General features: G+C 47.7%; 1 protein-coding gene across 1 annotated transcript in view; it reads left to right on the top strand.

Annotated features, from left to right (window-relative positions):
• RBM12 (RNA binding motif protein 12) overlaps positions 1-10,114 on the top strand; it is a 45,267-nt gene extending 35,153 nt beyond the window's left edge. Inside the window, exons 9-17 of the mRNA XM_009995087.1 lie at positions 1,762-1,860; positions 2,994-3,080; positions 3,179-3,238; positions 3,566-3,699; positions 4,385-4,439; positions 4,514-4,565; positions 5,884-6,017; positions 9,025-9,261; positions 9,953-10,114. Coding sequence (XP_009993389.1) covers positions 1,762-1,860; positions 2,994-3,080; positions 3,179-3,238; positions 3,566-3,699; positions 4,385-4,439; positions 4,514-4,565; positions 5,884-6,017; positions 9,025-9,261; positions 9,953-10,069 — 975 coding nt within the window. The 3' untranslated portion in view covers positions 10,070-10,114. The remainder of the gene's footprint in view (positions 1-1,761; positions 1,861-2,993; positions 3,081-3,178; positions 3,239-3,565; positions 3,700-4,384; positions 4,440-4,513; positions 4,566-5,883; positions 6,018-9,024; positions 9,262-9,952) is intronic.
• Positions 10,115-11,761: the final 1,647 nt, after the last annotated feature.

Here is an 11,761-nt window from a genome sequence, read left to right as displayed (position 1 = left end):
CCTCAAATCCTGTGTGCAGTTCTGGGCCCCTCACTTCAAGAAGGATATTGAGATGCTGGAGCAGGTCCAGAGGAGAGCAACAAGGTTGGTGAAGGGACTAGAGGGAAAGTCTTATAGGGATAGGCTGAGGGAGTTGGGTTTGCTTAGCCTGGAGAAGAGGAGCCTCAGGAGGGACCTTCTCACTCTCTACAACCACCTGAAGGGAGGTTGTGCTCAGGTGGGGCTGGGCTCTTTTTCCAGGCAACCAGTGACAGGATGAGAGGGCCTGGCCTGAAGCTGCTCCAGGGGAGGTTTGGGTTGGGTATCAGGAAGCACTTCCCCATGGAAAGGGTGATCAGACCTTGGGATGGACTGCCCAGGGCAGTGGTGGAGGCACCATCCCTGGAGGTGTTCCAGGGAAGGCTGGAGGTGGCACTTAGTGGCCTGGTCTAGAGATGTGGGGGTGTTGGTCATGGGCTGGACTTGGTGATCTTAAAGGTCTTTTCCAGCCTTGGTGATGCTGTGATTCTGTGATTCTGTGGTGGAGTGTGAAGAAGAGAGGAGTGGAAAGATAGTGGGTTGGGAAGGTTAAGGAGGAGAAGGGGAGCAGAATCTCTGAGGTGATCTTGTTTTCCCATTAAGAGGCTGAAGGATGACATGGTGCTTCCCATGTAGGTGGCTGGATTGGGCCATAATTCACCCGGCTCTTTGTGTAGGTTTCCCACTCCTAGCAGTGGAAGATCAAGGTAGTCCTAAAAGAACCTTGTCTCAAATGTGGATATCCAGCCATTGACTTTGACATCCTTATCAAGGTGTTACCCATGAGTTCATCTCATCCCTGTGTCCTGAGGAGAAAACTGTCACTGTCGTTAATACCAAAGTAACATCAGTTTCTTGATTCCTAAAGGCAGGTCTTGGAAAGCTGGAGGTTTTGAGTGTGTGTAGCATGTGAACTTCCACAGGGGAAGAAGCAGCTGCTCACAGACTCTTCCTTGATTGACTGCTTCTGGAATTACTTGTGTTCTGCTGTCGTGTGTGCATGTTATAAATGCTCCTTGCAGCTGATTTGTGGGGAGCTATTCACAATGTTTGGCTTACTGTGTTTGCTCTGAGCCATAGTTATTAGCATATTTTTACTTTTAAATGCAGTGCTCTTTTGCATTACTGAGTTCTGAAACTGTCACGCTGATTTAAACATGACTGGTTATTGATTAAGAATTTATAATTTGCTTGGTGTAAGATGCGGAGAAAGACAGGCTTGGTGCTCTGTGGAAACTGCAGTTTCTTTGTAATTCGATGCTATTGCTGGGCAGAAGGAAAAAGGATATTCAGAAAGTGCTTAGATAACAAGCTTTTAATTGCTTCTTCCCAGTTGCACATCTTGTCCAGAATGATCTCACTGGGATACATCTGGGCTCTGAAATGGTGGGGGGGTTTTGTGGTGTGTTTGTTTTGGTTTGGTTTTATTTATTTTGTTGTGGTGGGTTTTTTTTTTGGGGGGTGGGGATTGTTTGGTTTGTTTTTCATGGGGTTTGTGGTTTGTTTTTTGTTTCTTTTTAATCTCTTGGGTTTAAACTGGGAGAGCCTTTAATGAAACTTTCACTGTGTGCACTGAACATCCCCCTTCTTCTGAGGTGTCCTCTGACCCTCAGGTTTCAGATAGTGATACTGGGGCCAGCAGCAGTTCAGGTGTGACAGGGGAGTCACTAGATGACTGCAGAGGTGCTGGGAGCAGGGGGCTGTGCTGAGGCAGGGGCTGTGCCCACGCTGTGTTCCCTGCAGGTGCAGTGTGCGGATCACGACAGCGACGGTTCCCACGACTTGATCGGCACCTTTGAAACCAGCCTGGCCCAGCTGCAGGGAGCAGGGAGCACCTCCCCGGTGAGCTATCCCAGCTCCCCCTGGCATGGTCCTTAATGCTGCCTTTTCTCAAACCCCTTTCAATATTGACCTTAGAATTTGTAATTGTTACTTCCAAAAGTCTTTTTTTGTCTGATTTTTTTTATTCCTAAGGCAACATCTGGGAAGAATAAAACCTGCTGTGCTCTCTTTTCCATGGGTACTGTTCCCATTCCTGTTCTTAAAGACTTCCTTGAGCCCCTTCTCTCTGGCTTCCAGACACTTTTCCCAGCATTTAATTTTGCTTTTGCCTCTGCTGAGTCAAGTGGAAATAAAAGGTCTTGTTTGTGCTTTACCTGATGAGTCCAGAGGTAGGACTTGGCTCAGACAGCACTTGTGCCTGAGCTGGTCACCCTCATGGGCACTGTGGTCCCCTTTCTGGAGAGATCAGAGCTTCCAAGGGGCACTCTTCTTACCTTGTCTTGGGCATCCAGCTCAGAGTAAGTTGTATCATGTGCTAGTGGTGCTGGTTTCTCTCTGTCTGCAGTGAAACCCTGAACACTCATTCTCATGGAGAGGTCTCCCCTGAATTCAGACAGATGAAGCTGCACACCAGGAATAGCTGAAGGCTGCTTCCAGTTGCCAGGCACCCTGAACTGTGGGTGCAATCCCAGGGCTGGTGGGAAATTCTTGCCTTTTTCCCTCACCCAGGTGAAATCAGAACTAATGTGAGTGAAACAAAGCAGTGAAACACTGCAGGAGCCTGCAGCTCTTTTGGCCTCCCCCACTCCTTGTCTTCTGTTTGAGTGCATTTCCTTTCCTGAACGGAAAAAGAACCTGGTTTTATTAAGAGAAATGCTCATATTTGTGACTAACTTTTTTCCCCTGTCATGCAATGACCCTGTTCCATGTCTGCCCACAGAATATCAGTTTTGTTGTAAAGGAGAGAGTCTTTTCTGAGGTTTTCCCTTGTGTTTTGCCAACTGCTGGTAGCAAAAACATCCCATTTGACTCTCCAGATGGCAGCCAAAGTAGTTGCAAACCTTTTGAAAATTAAGTTTCAGAATTCTGCCAGATGTTTGGGTAGCTCTGAAGTGGTGTGATGCTTCAATAACTGGCCCTGCTGTAAGTGCAGATGTTTTGGAACTTGTTTCATGTGTGCTTAATTTCTGTAGGTGGAATTTGAATGCATTCATCCTGAGAAAAAACAAAAGAAAAAGAGCTACAAGAACTCTGGCATCATTAGGATAAAATCCTGCAAGGTAGGAAGATTTTTCTTGGTTTTGGCTTTTTTATTTTCTGATGATAATGAAATGTTCTTATGGGGAGGAGATGTAACACTGTCTGTCTGTTCCTCTAGATTGAGACAGAATATTCCTTTCTGGACTATGTGATGGGAGGCTGCCAGATTAACTTCACGGTGAGTTCTTTCCCCACAGCACATCTGGAGAGATGACAGGGCAAGAGCAGGGAAGTAGTGATGAGCAGTTTCATTTGCAGTGTGAATTTGCAGGGCTGGAGAGTGCAAAAAGCACATGACACTACATTTTTACTTTCTGTGATCAAGTCACTACTTTAATGGAACTAGGTTTTCTTAAACTTCTTCTGAGAAATGGGTTCAGTCCATCAGTGGAAGGAGAGAGGGAGCTCTGTGGGCTTGCTCTGACCCTCTGCTCTGGGTGTAGTTAGTTCTCATTAGCCTGTGGGGACGTGTCAGTGACTTACTGTCATTGTCTTGACTGGTTAGGTGGGTGTAGACTTCACTGGCTCCAACGGGGATCCCAGGTCACCTGATTCTCTTCACTACATCAGCCCAGACGGGGTGAATGAGTACCTGGTTGCCATCTGGAGTGTGGGGAGTGTAGTCCAGGATTATGACACGTATGTAATGATCTTAACTGCTCCAGCTACTGCATCAGAAACGTGTCACGGGGTACCTCAGTCACCAAGGCTTGTTCCAGAGCTGTAGCATTTAAATGATTGAGGTGCTGCCTTTCCTTTGGGGATCCCTTCAGGAGCTGCTGCTGCTTTCTCCTGCTCCTGTCACTGCCAGGGAGGGCCGTGGCAGCCCTTAGTGATTTGGCATATCTGCTTGATTTGTCCCTCCAGGTCTGCCCTTCTGCACTGGGTAACTGTGATGCTGCTGTAGCTGACACTAATCCCTTGTTGCTGATGGTGCATTTCAGATAATGAATTCCCTGTTTGATCCAGGGGAACATGTTTGTCAGCTCTGGCCTTTAGCCAGGCTGTGGTTGGGTTGGCTTTGCTTTTCTCTTGCTACTTCAGAATCTCCTGAGGGTCCCATGGGGTGCTGCCCTGAGAGAAGTTCTGCAACTGTCTGCCCTTGTGTGGTGGGTGGCCATGGGGAGCTAGGTGGTGAACCCATTCCTTGTGGCAGGAATGGAGCCTTGGGCTCCAGCTGCTTTCTGGGAATAAAAAAGAATAGTGAGTTATTAAAGAATTGCTCTTTCTCATTTCTTGTTGCCCTCTCTCTCCAGGGACAAGCTGTTTCCTGCGATTAAAGAATTGCTCTTTCTCATTTCTTGTTGTTGCCCTTTCTCTCCAGGGACAAGCTGTTTCCTGCATTTGGGTTTGGAGCTCAGGTTCCTCCTAACTGGCAGGTAAGGCCTTCCCAACACAGGGCATTTGCTCTGTCCATGTCTGCAATCCCTGACTGTAATGTCCCCTTCCCTAGGTGTCTCATGAGTTTGCTTTGAACTTCAACCCCAGCAACCCTTATTGTCAAGGTGAGGACACCTCTTTCTTAATACTTCACTGAGAGGGACAGATCTTGAAGTGTTGTATTTCTTTCATAACTGATGACAACCAGATGCAGCACCAAGGCATACAGCAAACTAGATTTAACCTCACCTGGATGCTGACAAGAGTGGCTGTGTGTTGATGCAGACTTCTCTGCAGCCTGTGTAAGCTCCAGTGATGGAGCTTAATTTTGTTTGTTAGTCTGTGCTCAGATTTTTAGTCACTTCTGGGATGTTGTGGGTGGCAGTGTGTTCAGATCAGCAACATGCCTGTGCTGGTCATGCTTCCAGAGCAGCCATCTGCTGAGGCCATGAGAGACCATGGGTAATTAATCAGCAATGCACAAGTCTGAATGTTATCTTTGAAGGGCTGCCTTTGTAGCCATCTTCTGCAGTGGAGGTTGTTCCAGCTGCTCTCTAAGTTGGGTTGTGACCTCTTAGGAGTAAGAGCTCTCTGCATTTGATGACACAGAATTATTCTTGAACAAGTATTTTTAACTCTCTTTCAGTTTTCTCTCTCGTATAAGGCAAACAAAAAACTAGAATTGAGATTCAGTGTTAAAATCCGAGCAATTCCTTGGTCAGTTCAGCATCATCTGCCTCATTGGGGTCTGAATCTTTGCCTTTTAAGTGTCCCTGTGTAGTAGTTTTGAGAGTTACTGTTCTAAAACCTGCATGATGGACAATGCAAGCAGCAGTGCCAATGAAGCTCTGCAGATACAGGCCAGGAATGGGCCAGTTTAGATGGATCCACAGAAGAATATGTACCATTTAAAATCAGACTTTCAAAAAAAAAAAAAGTTTAATTAACATGAAAAAAGCTTTTTGTATAGGAGAGACCTTCAGGATTTCTGGAATTCTGAATCAGGGATCATTGTCCAACTTTCACACAAAGAAAACACAAAGTTCCTGTTGCTGGGAGCTTCTGACCTTGTTGTCTAATTAGACTATAAGTAATTAAACCAGACAGATTGGATGACAAGGCAGAAGGAACAAGGTAAGCAGAGTTGCCAGTGTACCCTGACTGGGTTGTCTGTCCTGTAACTTCCATGAGCTCTGTGAGGTTAGAGGCACAAGGAGTAATGAGAGGAGTGCAGAATGGGGGGGAGCTCTGTGGGTCCTGTCTCTGCAGATACCCCCTGGTTCCAGCCCTGTGCTTGGTGGATGTGCTGTTGTCCTGCTGCCTGTTTGTCCTTCAGGAGCTCACAGTGCTTAGCCTTTTGCCATCCTATTTAGTGACATCTATAAAATGGTGACTGGAGAAGGTGTGAAGCTGTGGGGGCAGCTTGGCTTCCTTGTGTTGCAGGGATCCAGGGGATCGTGGATGCCTATCGCCAGACCCTGCCTCAGATCCGCCTCTATGGACCAACCAATTTCTCTCCTATCATAAACCACGTGGCCAGGTTTGCAGCACATGCAGCCCAGCAAGGAACTGCCTCAGTGAGTGCTCATCCCTTCCTGCCTGGGGTGCATGTTTCTGTGTTCCCTGTTCATGATGGAACAGCATGGAAGGGTAAAGTGATGTTGTCTGGCTTCCTCAGGATCCCAAGTTTGTTCCTTTCCTCCCAGCCTCCAGAGGCTGTTGGTGCTCTCACAGTACATGTTGATATGAACCTGTACTTGTTACAGTTCTGTCCAATTCTGGGCTCTCCAGTTCCTGAAGGACAAGGAGAGAGTCCAGCACAGGGCACCGAGGTGCTGAGGGGACAGGAGCATCTGCCTGTGAGGAGAGGCTGGGAGATCTGGGGCTGCTCAGCTGGAGAGGAGGAGACTGAGGGGGGGGTCTTGATGAGCTACGTAAGATAGATGCTTATAAATATCTACAAGGGGGTGTTAAAGGGATGGGACCAGACTTTTCAGCAGTGTCCAGTGACAGGACAAGGGGCAATGGGCACAAGCTGGAGCACAGGAGGGTCAAGCTAAACACAAGGAAAAACTGTGAGGGTGACAGAGCCCTGGGAAAGGCTGCTCAGAGAGATTGTGGGTCTTCTTTTCTGGACACATTCCAAACCTGTCTGGATGTGTTCCTGTGGGTGACCCTGCTCTGTCAGGGGGCTGGACTAGATGACCTTCAGAGGTCCCTTCCAACCCTGACCACTCTGTGACTCCCAATTTCTCCTGTTCACAGCTGCCTGGTTCTGTACCTACTGCTGAAGTACCAGGGTGCCCTCTTGGCCTTCAGCCCCTTTGGGCTCTGTCAGCAGGTGCCTGGCTCTGCCCTCCCTTGCTGAGCCCATCACCTCCAGGCAGTGCACCCAGTGTGGAGGGGCCCTGTCTGTTTTATTCCAAGCAGTTGTGGTCTCAAGAATGTACACAAAGACAGAATCCAAGAAAAATACCAGGGGGTTTGACTGTCTGTCCCACCATGGTGGCACACAGGGTCAGGGTATCCACGGGGCCAGATTAACAAAGGAGTCTGCGCATAATTAAGCCAGGATGCTAATTGCATCACAGAGCAGCACGTGGCTGCAGTTCAGCTCCCTACCTTGAAATTTCATTCCTTATGCTTAATGCTGAAGGACTCAGATTTCCTGATAGACTTAAAGAATTATTTTTTTGACAGACCAAGCAGAAGGGATTTTGATGTCCACTAATACTTGCTTTATGGTCTAGTGTCAGAATTTGTGGTGGGTCTTATGTTTGTGTGTACATCAAATACCTTTGCAGCACTGTGAAGTGTGTGGTCTAAGGAGGTAAATTTCTTACATTTCTGAGGGTATTTTTTTAGCCTTCTCAACACTTGGGGGAATCTTCTTAGTTCTCTTTTGTATGTTAAAAATCTCTGCTTTTTCTTACGTATGAAAAAATATTGAAAAAATCACACAGAATCAGAGAATCCCAGGATGTCAGGGGTTGGGAGGGACCTCTGAAGATCATCGAGTCCACCCCCCCTGCCAGAGCAGGACAAAAAAAAATAGGGCAGGGCACTCAGGCATCCAGACAGGTCTGGAAACTCTCCAGAGAAGGAGACTCCACAGCCTTTCTGGGCAGCCTGGCCCAGGGCTCTGTCACTCTCACACCAAAGAAGTTCTTCCCCATCTTGAGGTGGAACTTCCTGGGCTCCAGTTTGAATCCATTGCCCCTTGTCCTGTCCCAGGGCACAAGTGACAAGAGCTTGTCCTGCCTTCTTGCTGCCCTCATGTATTGGTAGACACTCATCAGATCCCCCCTCAGTCTTCTCTCCAGACTGAACAGCCCCAGGTCTCTCAGCCTTTCCTCTTGAGGCAGGTGCTCCAGTCCCTTCATCATTCTTGTAGCCTCCCTTGGACTCTCTCCAGTAGATCCCTGTCCCTCTTAAACTGGGGAGCCCAGAACTGGACACAACACTCTAAGTGAGGTCTCACCAGGGCCGAGTAGAGGGGCAGGAGAACCTCCCTTGACCTGCTGGAGGCACTTCTCCTAATGTACCCCAAGGTACCTTTGGCCTTCTTGGCCACAAGGGCACATTGTTGTCCCATGGATAACTTGTCTACCAGGACTCCAACGTCCTTCTCCACGGAGCTGCTCTCTAGGAGATCACCCCCTGGCCTGTACTGGTGCATTTTGTTGTTCCTCCCCAGGTGCAGGACTCTGCATTAGCTCTTGTTCAGCCTCATGAGGTTCCTCTTTGCCCAGCTCCAGCCTGTCCAGATCTCACTGGATGGCTGCACAGCCTTCAGGTGCATCAACCAATCCTCCCAGCTTGGTGTCATCAGCAAAGGGAATCTGTCAGTGATGGGGTACAACCATAGTAACAGCTGTGTTAAATAGATTTTAGAACTGGAAATTCAGTTTTCTTTGATTTTCATTTGAATTCTGTAGATAGCTGCTGTAAACCAGCAGTTGTTCATTTCACAGCCAGGTACTAGACTTCAGTACTTAACACCTCTGGAAAAGGAAGGAAATTTTAAAGACTTTACCAAGGTTTGAGGTATTTTTTCTCTTTGTTCCTAGGAAAACTCCTGTGTTCTTCCTCTCTAGAGTGTCTTTGTGTCATGACATTTGTCACAGCTGTATTTTGAGATTTCTGATCCTTGTGATTTAACTGATTGGTAACTGAAAAAAGGCAGCTTTTTTTGTGCTACACTCTGGGGATATTAAATATTAAACTGAAGCCTTTTTGAGATGTGAGTAAAGCAGCTTTTCCATCAGTGAATTTTGTATGCAGCTCTGTTGAATTTAGTAGTACTTTGCTCATTCTAGTACTTTCTGCCAATTGATGTAATTGTTCTTTATCAATTGATTTTAAGCCTCTGTTTTTTCTAGCACAGAGGAAATCTGAAGGGCACAATGACATGTCCCTGCTTATGAAAAAATGAGCATAGACAGAAGTTTCTGTAATCTAGTTTTGTCTTGTCCACATCACCCTCTGGTTGCTTTCTTAGAGTAAGAAATTGGTCCATTTGCCTTCAGTTGCATGAGCTTTGGTGCTGAGCTCCCTAACTAGCTGCCTTCTCCTGTTTTTCAGCAATATTTCATCCTGCTGATCATCACAGATGGAGAGATCACTGACCTGGACCAGACGAGACAAGCGATCGTTAACGCCTCCAAGCTGCCCATGTCCATCATCATTGTTGGAGTTGGTGAAGCTGATTTCAAAGCCATGGAGTTCCTGGATGGAGACAATGGTGTCCTGAAGGCCCTGACAGGAGAACCAGCTGCACGAGACATTGTCCAGTTTGTACCTTTCCGGCAGTTCAAAAACGTGAGTGGCTTTTAATCCCAGGAGGGTCCTGGTGCCAGTTAGTGCTGTAACTGGGTATCTGTGCAGTTACTGCAGCTGAGGAATGAGCACGGGGAGATCTGAGCCCCAGTGTCTCCCAGTGCTGCCCCAGCCCTGGTGCTGACTCTTGCCTGTTGCAGAGTTAAAGGAGCACAGGAGACGTTTTCTCTCCTGGGATGCAAACATGTAGGCAAGGAGCTGAGCTCATATTGTCAGTCTCTGTTGTTGAGTCCCACCAGGAATTTAAGCTGAGTCTTCCCTGCTGTCAAAGCAGTCCTGTCATTCCCCAGCTCCTCCCCACTTCCACTGGTGGCACTTGCATCTGTGCACGTTGCACAGTGAATTGGGTTAAGAGTGGAGTCAAACGAAAACCCAAAATAAGAGAAATTGCTGGTGGCTGGGGCAGTTTCCCACCCAGATCAGGGCCATGGGAAGGCTCTGTGAGCCCGGGCTCGAGCTGGGAGCAGTGCAGGGGAGGGGACAAGTGATTTCATTAGCAGTGCTTCCCTGGGGCTGACTGGAAGTGCTCCAGAAACTGCAGCAAAGAACTCATGAAACAGGGAGTGAGACTTGGCAGGTGAGGGGCTGGCTCTGAATCCTGTAGGAGTTTGTCACTGGGCTGACAAACTCTCTCTGCAGTGTTCCTGGCTCATTCTCCCTCTTCTCCTTGCAGGCTCCCCGGGAGGCTCTTGCCCAGATGGTTCTGGCTGAGGTGCCGAAGCAGCTGGTGTCCTACTACAAGTGGCAGGGGTGGCCTCCTGTGAAACCACCAGAGATAAAGCAGGTGTAGAACACAGCCAGGCCACCCGTGTCCCAGGGGTGAGGAGAGCTGCCTCCATGCACACTGGGGGGGCTCAGTGCCTGCAGGTCGGACCACTCACACTAATTCCCTTACCTGCTTGGTCTCTGTAGCTTTGATCTTTCCTGTTCCTCATCAGAAGAAATGTTAATACAGGAGACCCACAACTGCTGGCAGCTTTTCTCACAGAAAATGAGACTTTGTTGATTTTCCACCTTGCAACAGTGATAGGTCATCCCACACATCACTGGGCCGTGTCAAGGTCTTGGCAAGGGCAGGTGCACTGAGCTGTTTCCTGCCCTGTTGGGGAGGAGGAGGAGGATTGCCATCCTGTTCCCTGTACTGACACTTGTCATGTCTTCCTTGATAGGGATTTTTTTCCCTTCTCTCAAGCTCCCTTGGGAATGGGGACCCTTCCCTACTGGTTGGTACCAGTCTGTTGGTTGGGGCCTGAGGTGATTCCTGTTGTGCCTTCATGAAGTGCCAGTATATTTTTATATGTAGAGGTTTATTTTTCCATTTCAGTGACCACCCTTTGCAGTATTTTGTTTTTAATCACATTTTTCTACCAGCAAAAATTGCTTCTGTGATGGCTTCTTGCTTGGAGCTGTTGTTGTAATTTAAGAGCACTGCACTTTGCTTGTTTGTGTGTGTGTGTGGGGGGGTTAATGAGGATTAATCATTAATCAGGGGTGGGATTAATGAATCATGTTAATGTAACTTTCAAAATCCAGCAACTGGAAACATTGGCTTCTTTGTGTCACAGAAGTTGACACAGTTACAAGATGAAGCAGTAACTGGAACTCCAAGGAGGTGCTTCCTTGTCCTGTGGGGTGTGTTAGGTGCCTGGGGCTGTGGAACCTGATGCAAAGCACAATTGTTTGAGGAGTGATAGCTCATTTAAAAATAGAGGTAAAGAAGCTTAGGCTTGTCATTGCACTGCACGTGGTCTTCACTTTCAGTTTCATAAATAAATACTCTGCCTTGAATTACATAACATGGCTGGACTCTTCTTTCCTTCCTGGGCTTTTCCTTTTGCTTTCCAGCAATGAGGATGTTTTGCTCCATGGAAGGTCTTGGCTGTAGCACTGTCTGGTGGTGTCAGAGTTAGCCTTAGGTTGAGTGTCATCAGCTGTGAAAGCAGAGCAACCTGTCCATCCATCATCATCATCAGCTTGGTTACCTGCTGTCACCGTTTGACTCAGGTCCGACAACAATGCTCTCGATCCCCTCCCCCTCCCACCCAGGTAGGGAAGGAGAGAGAGAAAAAGAGAGAGACTTGGCTGGATTGAAAACTAAACTACACAGCTTTAATTAAACACTAATGAATGATACAAGAAAATATATACAATTATATACAGATAAATTCAGGTATGGGCAAAAGCCTCTCGCCTCCCCCCACCCCAGCAACTCCCACAGCACTTCCCTGAACTGGGAAGAGTCCCGAGGAATCCCGGAGCTGCTGCTGGAGAAAGCAGAGAGTTATGGGGGTCAGGAGAGATCAAGCCTGAGGATCGACGGTGATGGATGAACAGAGTCCTCCCTGGACACCGGCCACGGATGGAAGAGAAGGGGAGAAGAAGGAGGAAGGAAGTTGTCTTCTGTGATCTCTGACCTTCCTTTGAGCTTACGTAGATGTATGGAATGGAATATCTTTGGCCAATTTTGCTGTCTGTCTAACTC

This window comes from Chaetura pelagica, unplaced genomic scaffold, assembly GCF_000747805.2.
Source record: "Chaetura pelagica isolate M959 unplaced genomic scaffold, ChaPel_1.0 scaffold680, whole genome shotgun sequence".
NCBI lineage: Eukaryota > Metazoa > Chordata > Aves > Apodiformes > Apodidae > Chaetura > Chaetura pelagica.
The sequence above is the reverse complement of the archived record's forward strand: the minus strand, read 5'-3'. Positions and strand labels throughout refer to the sequence as shown.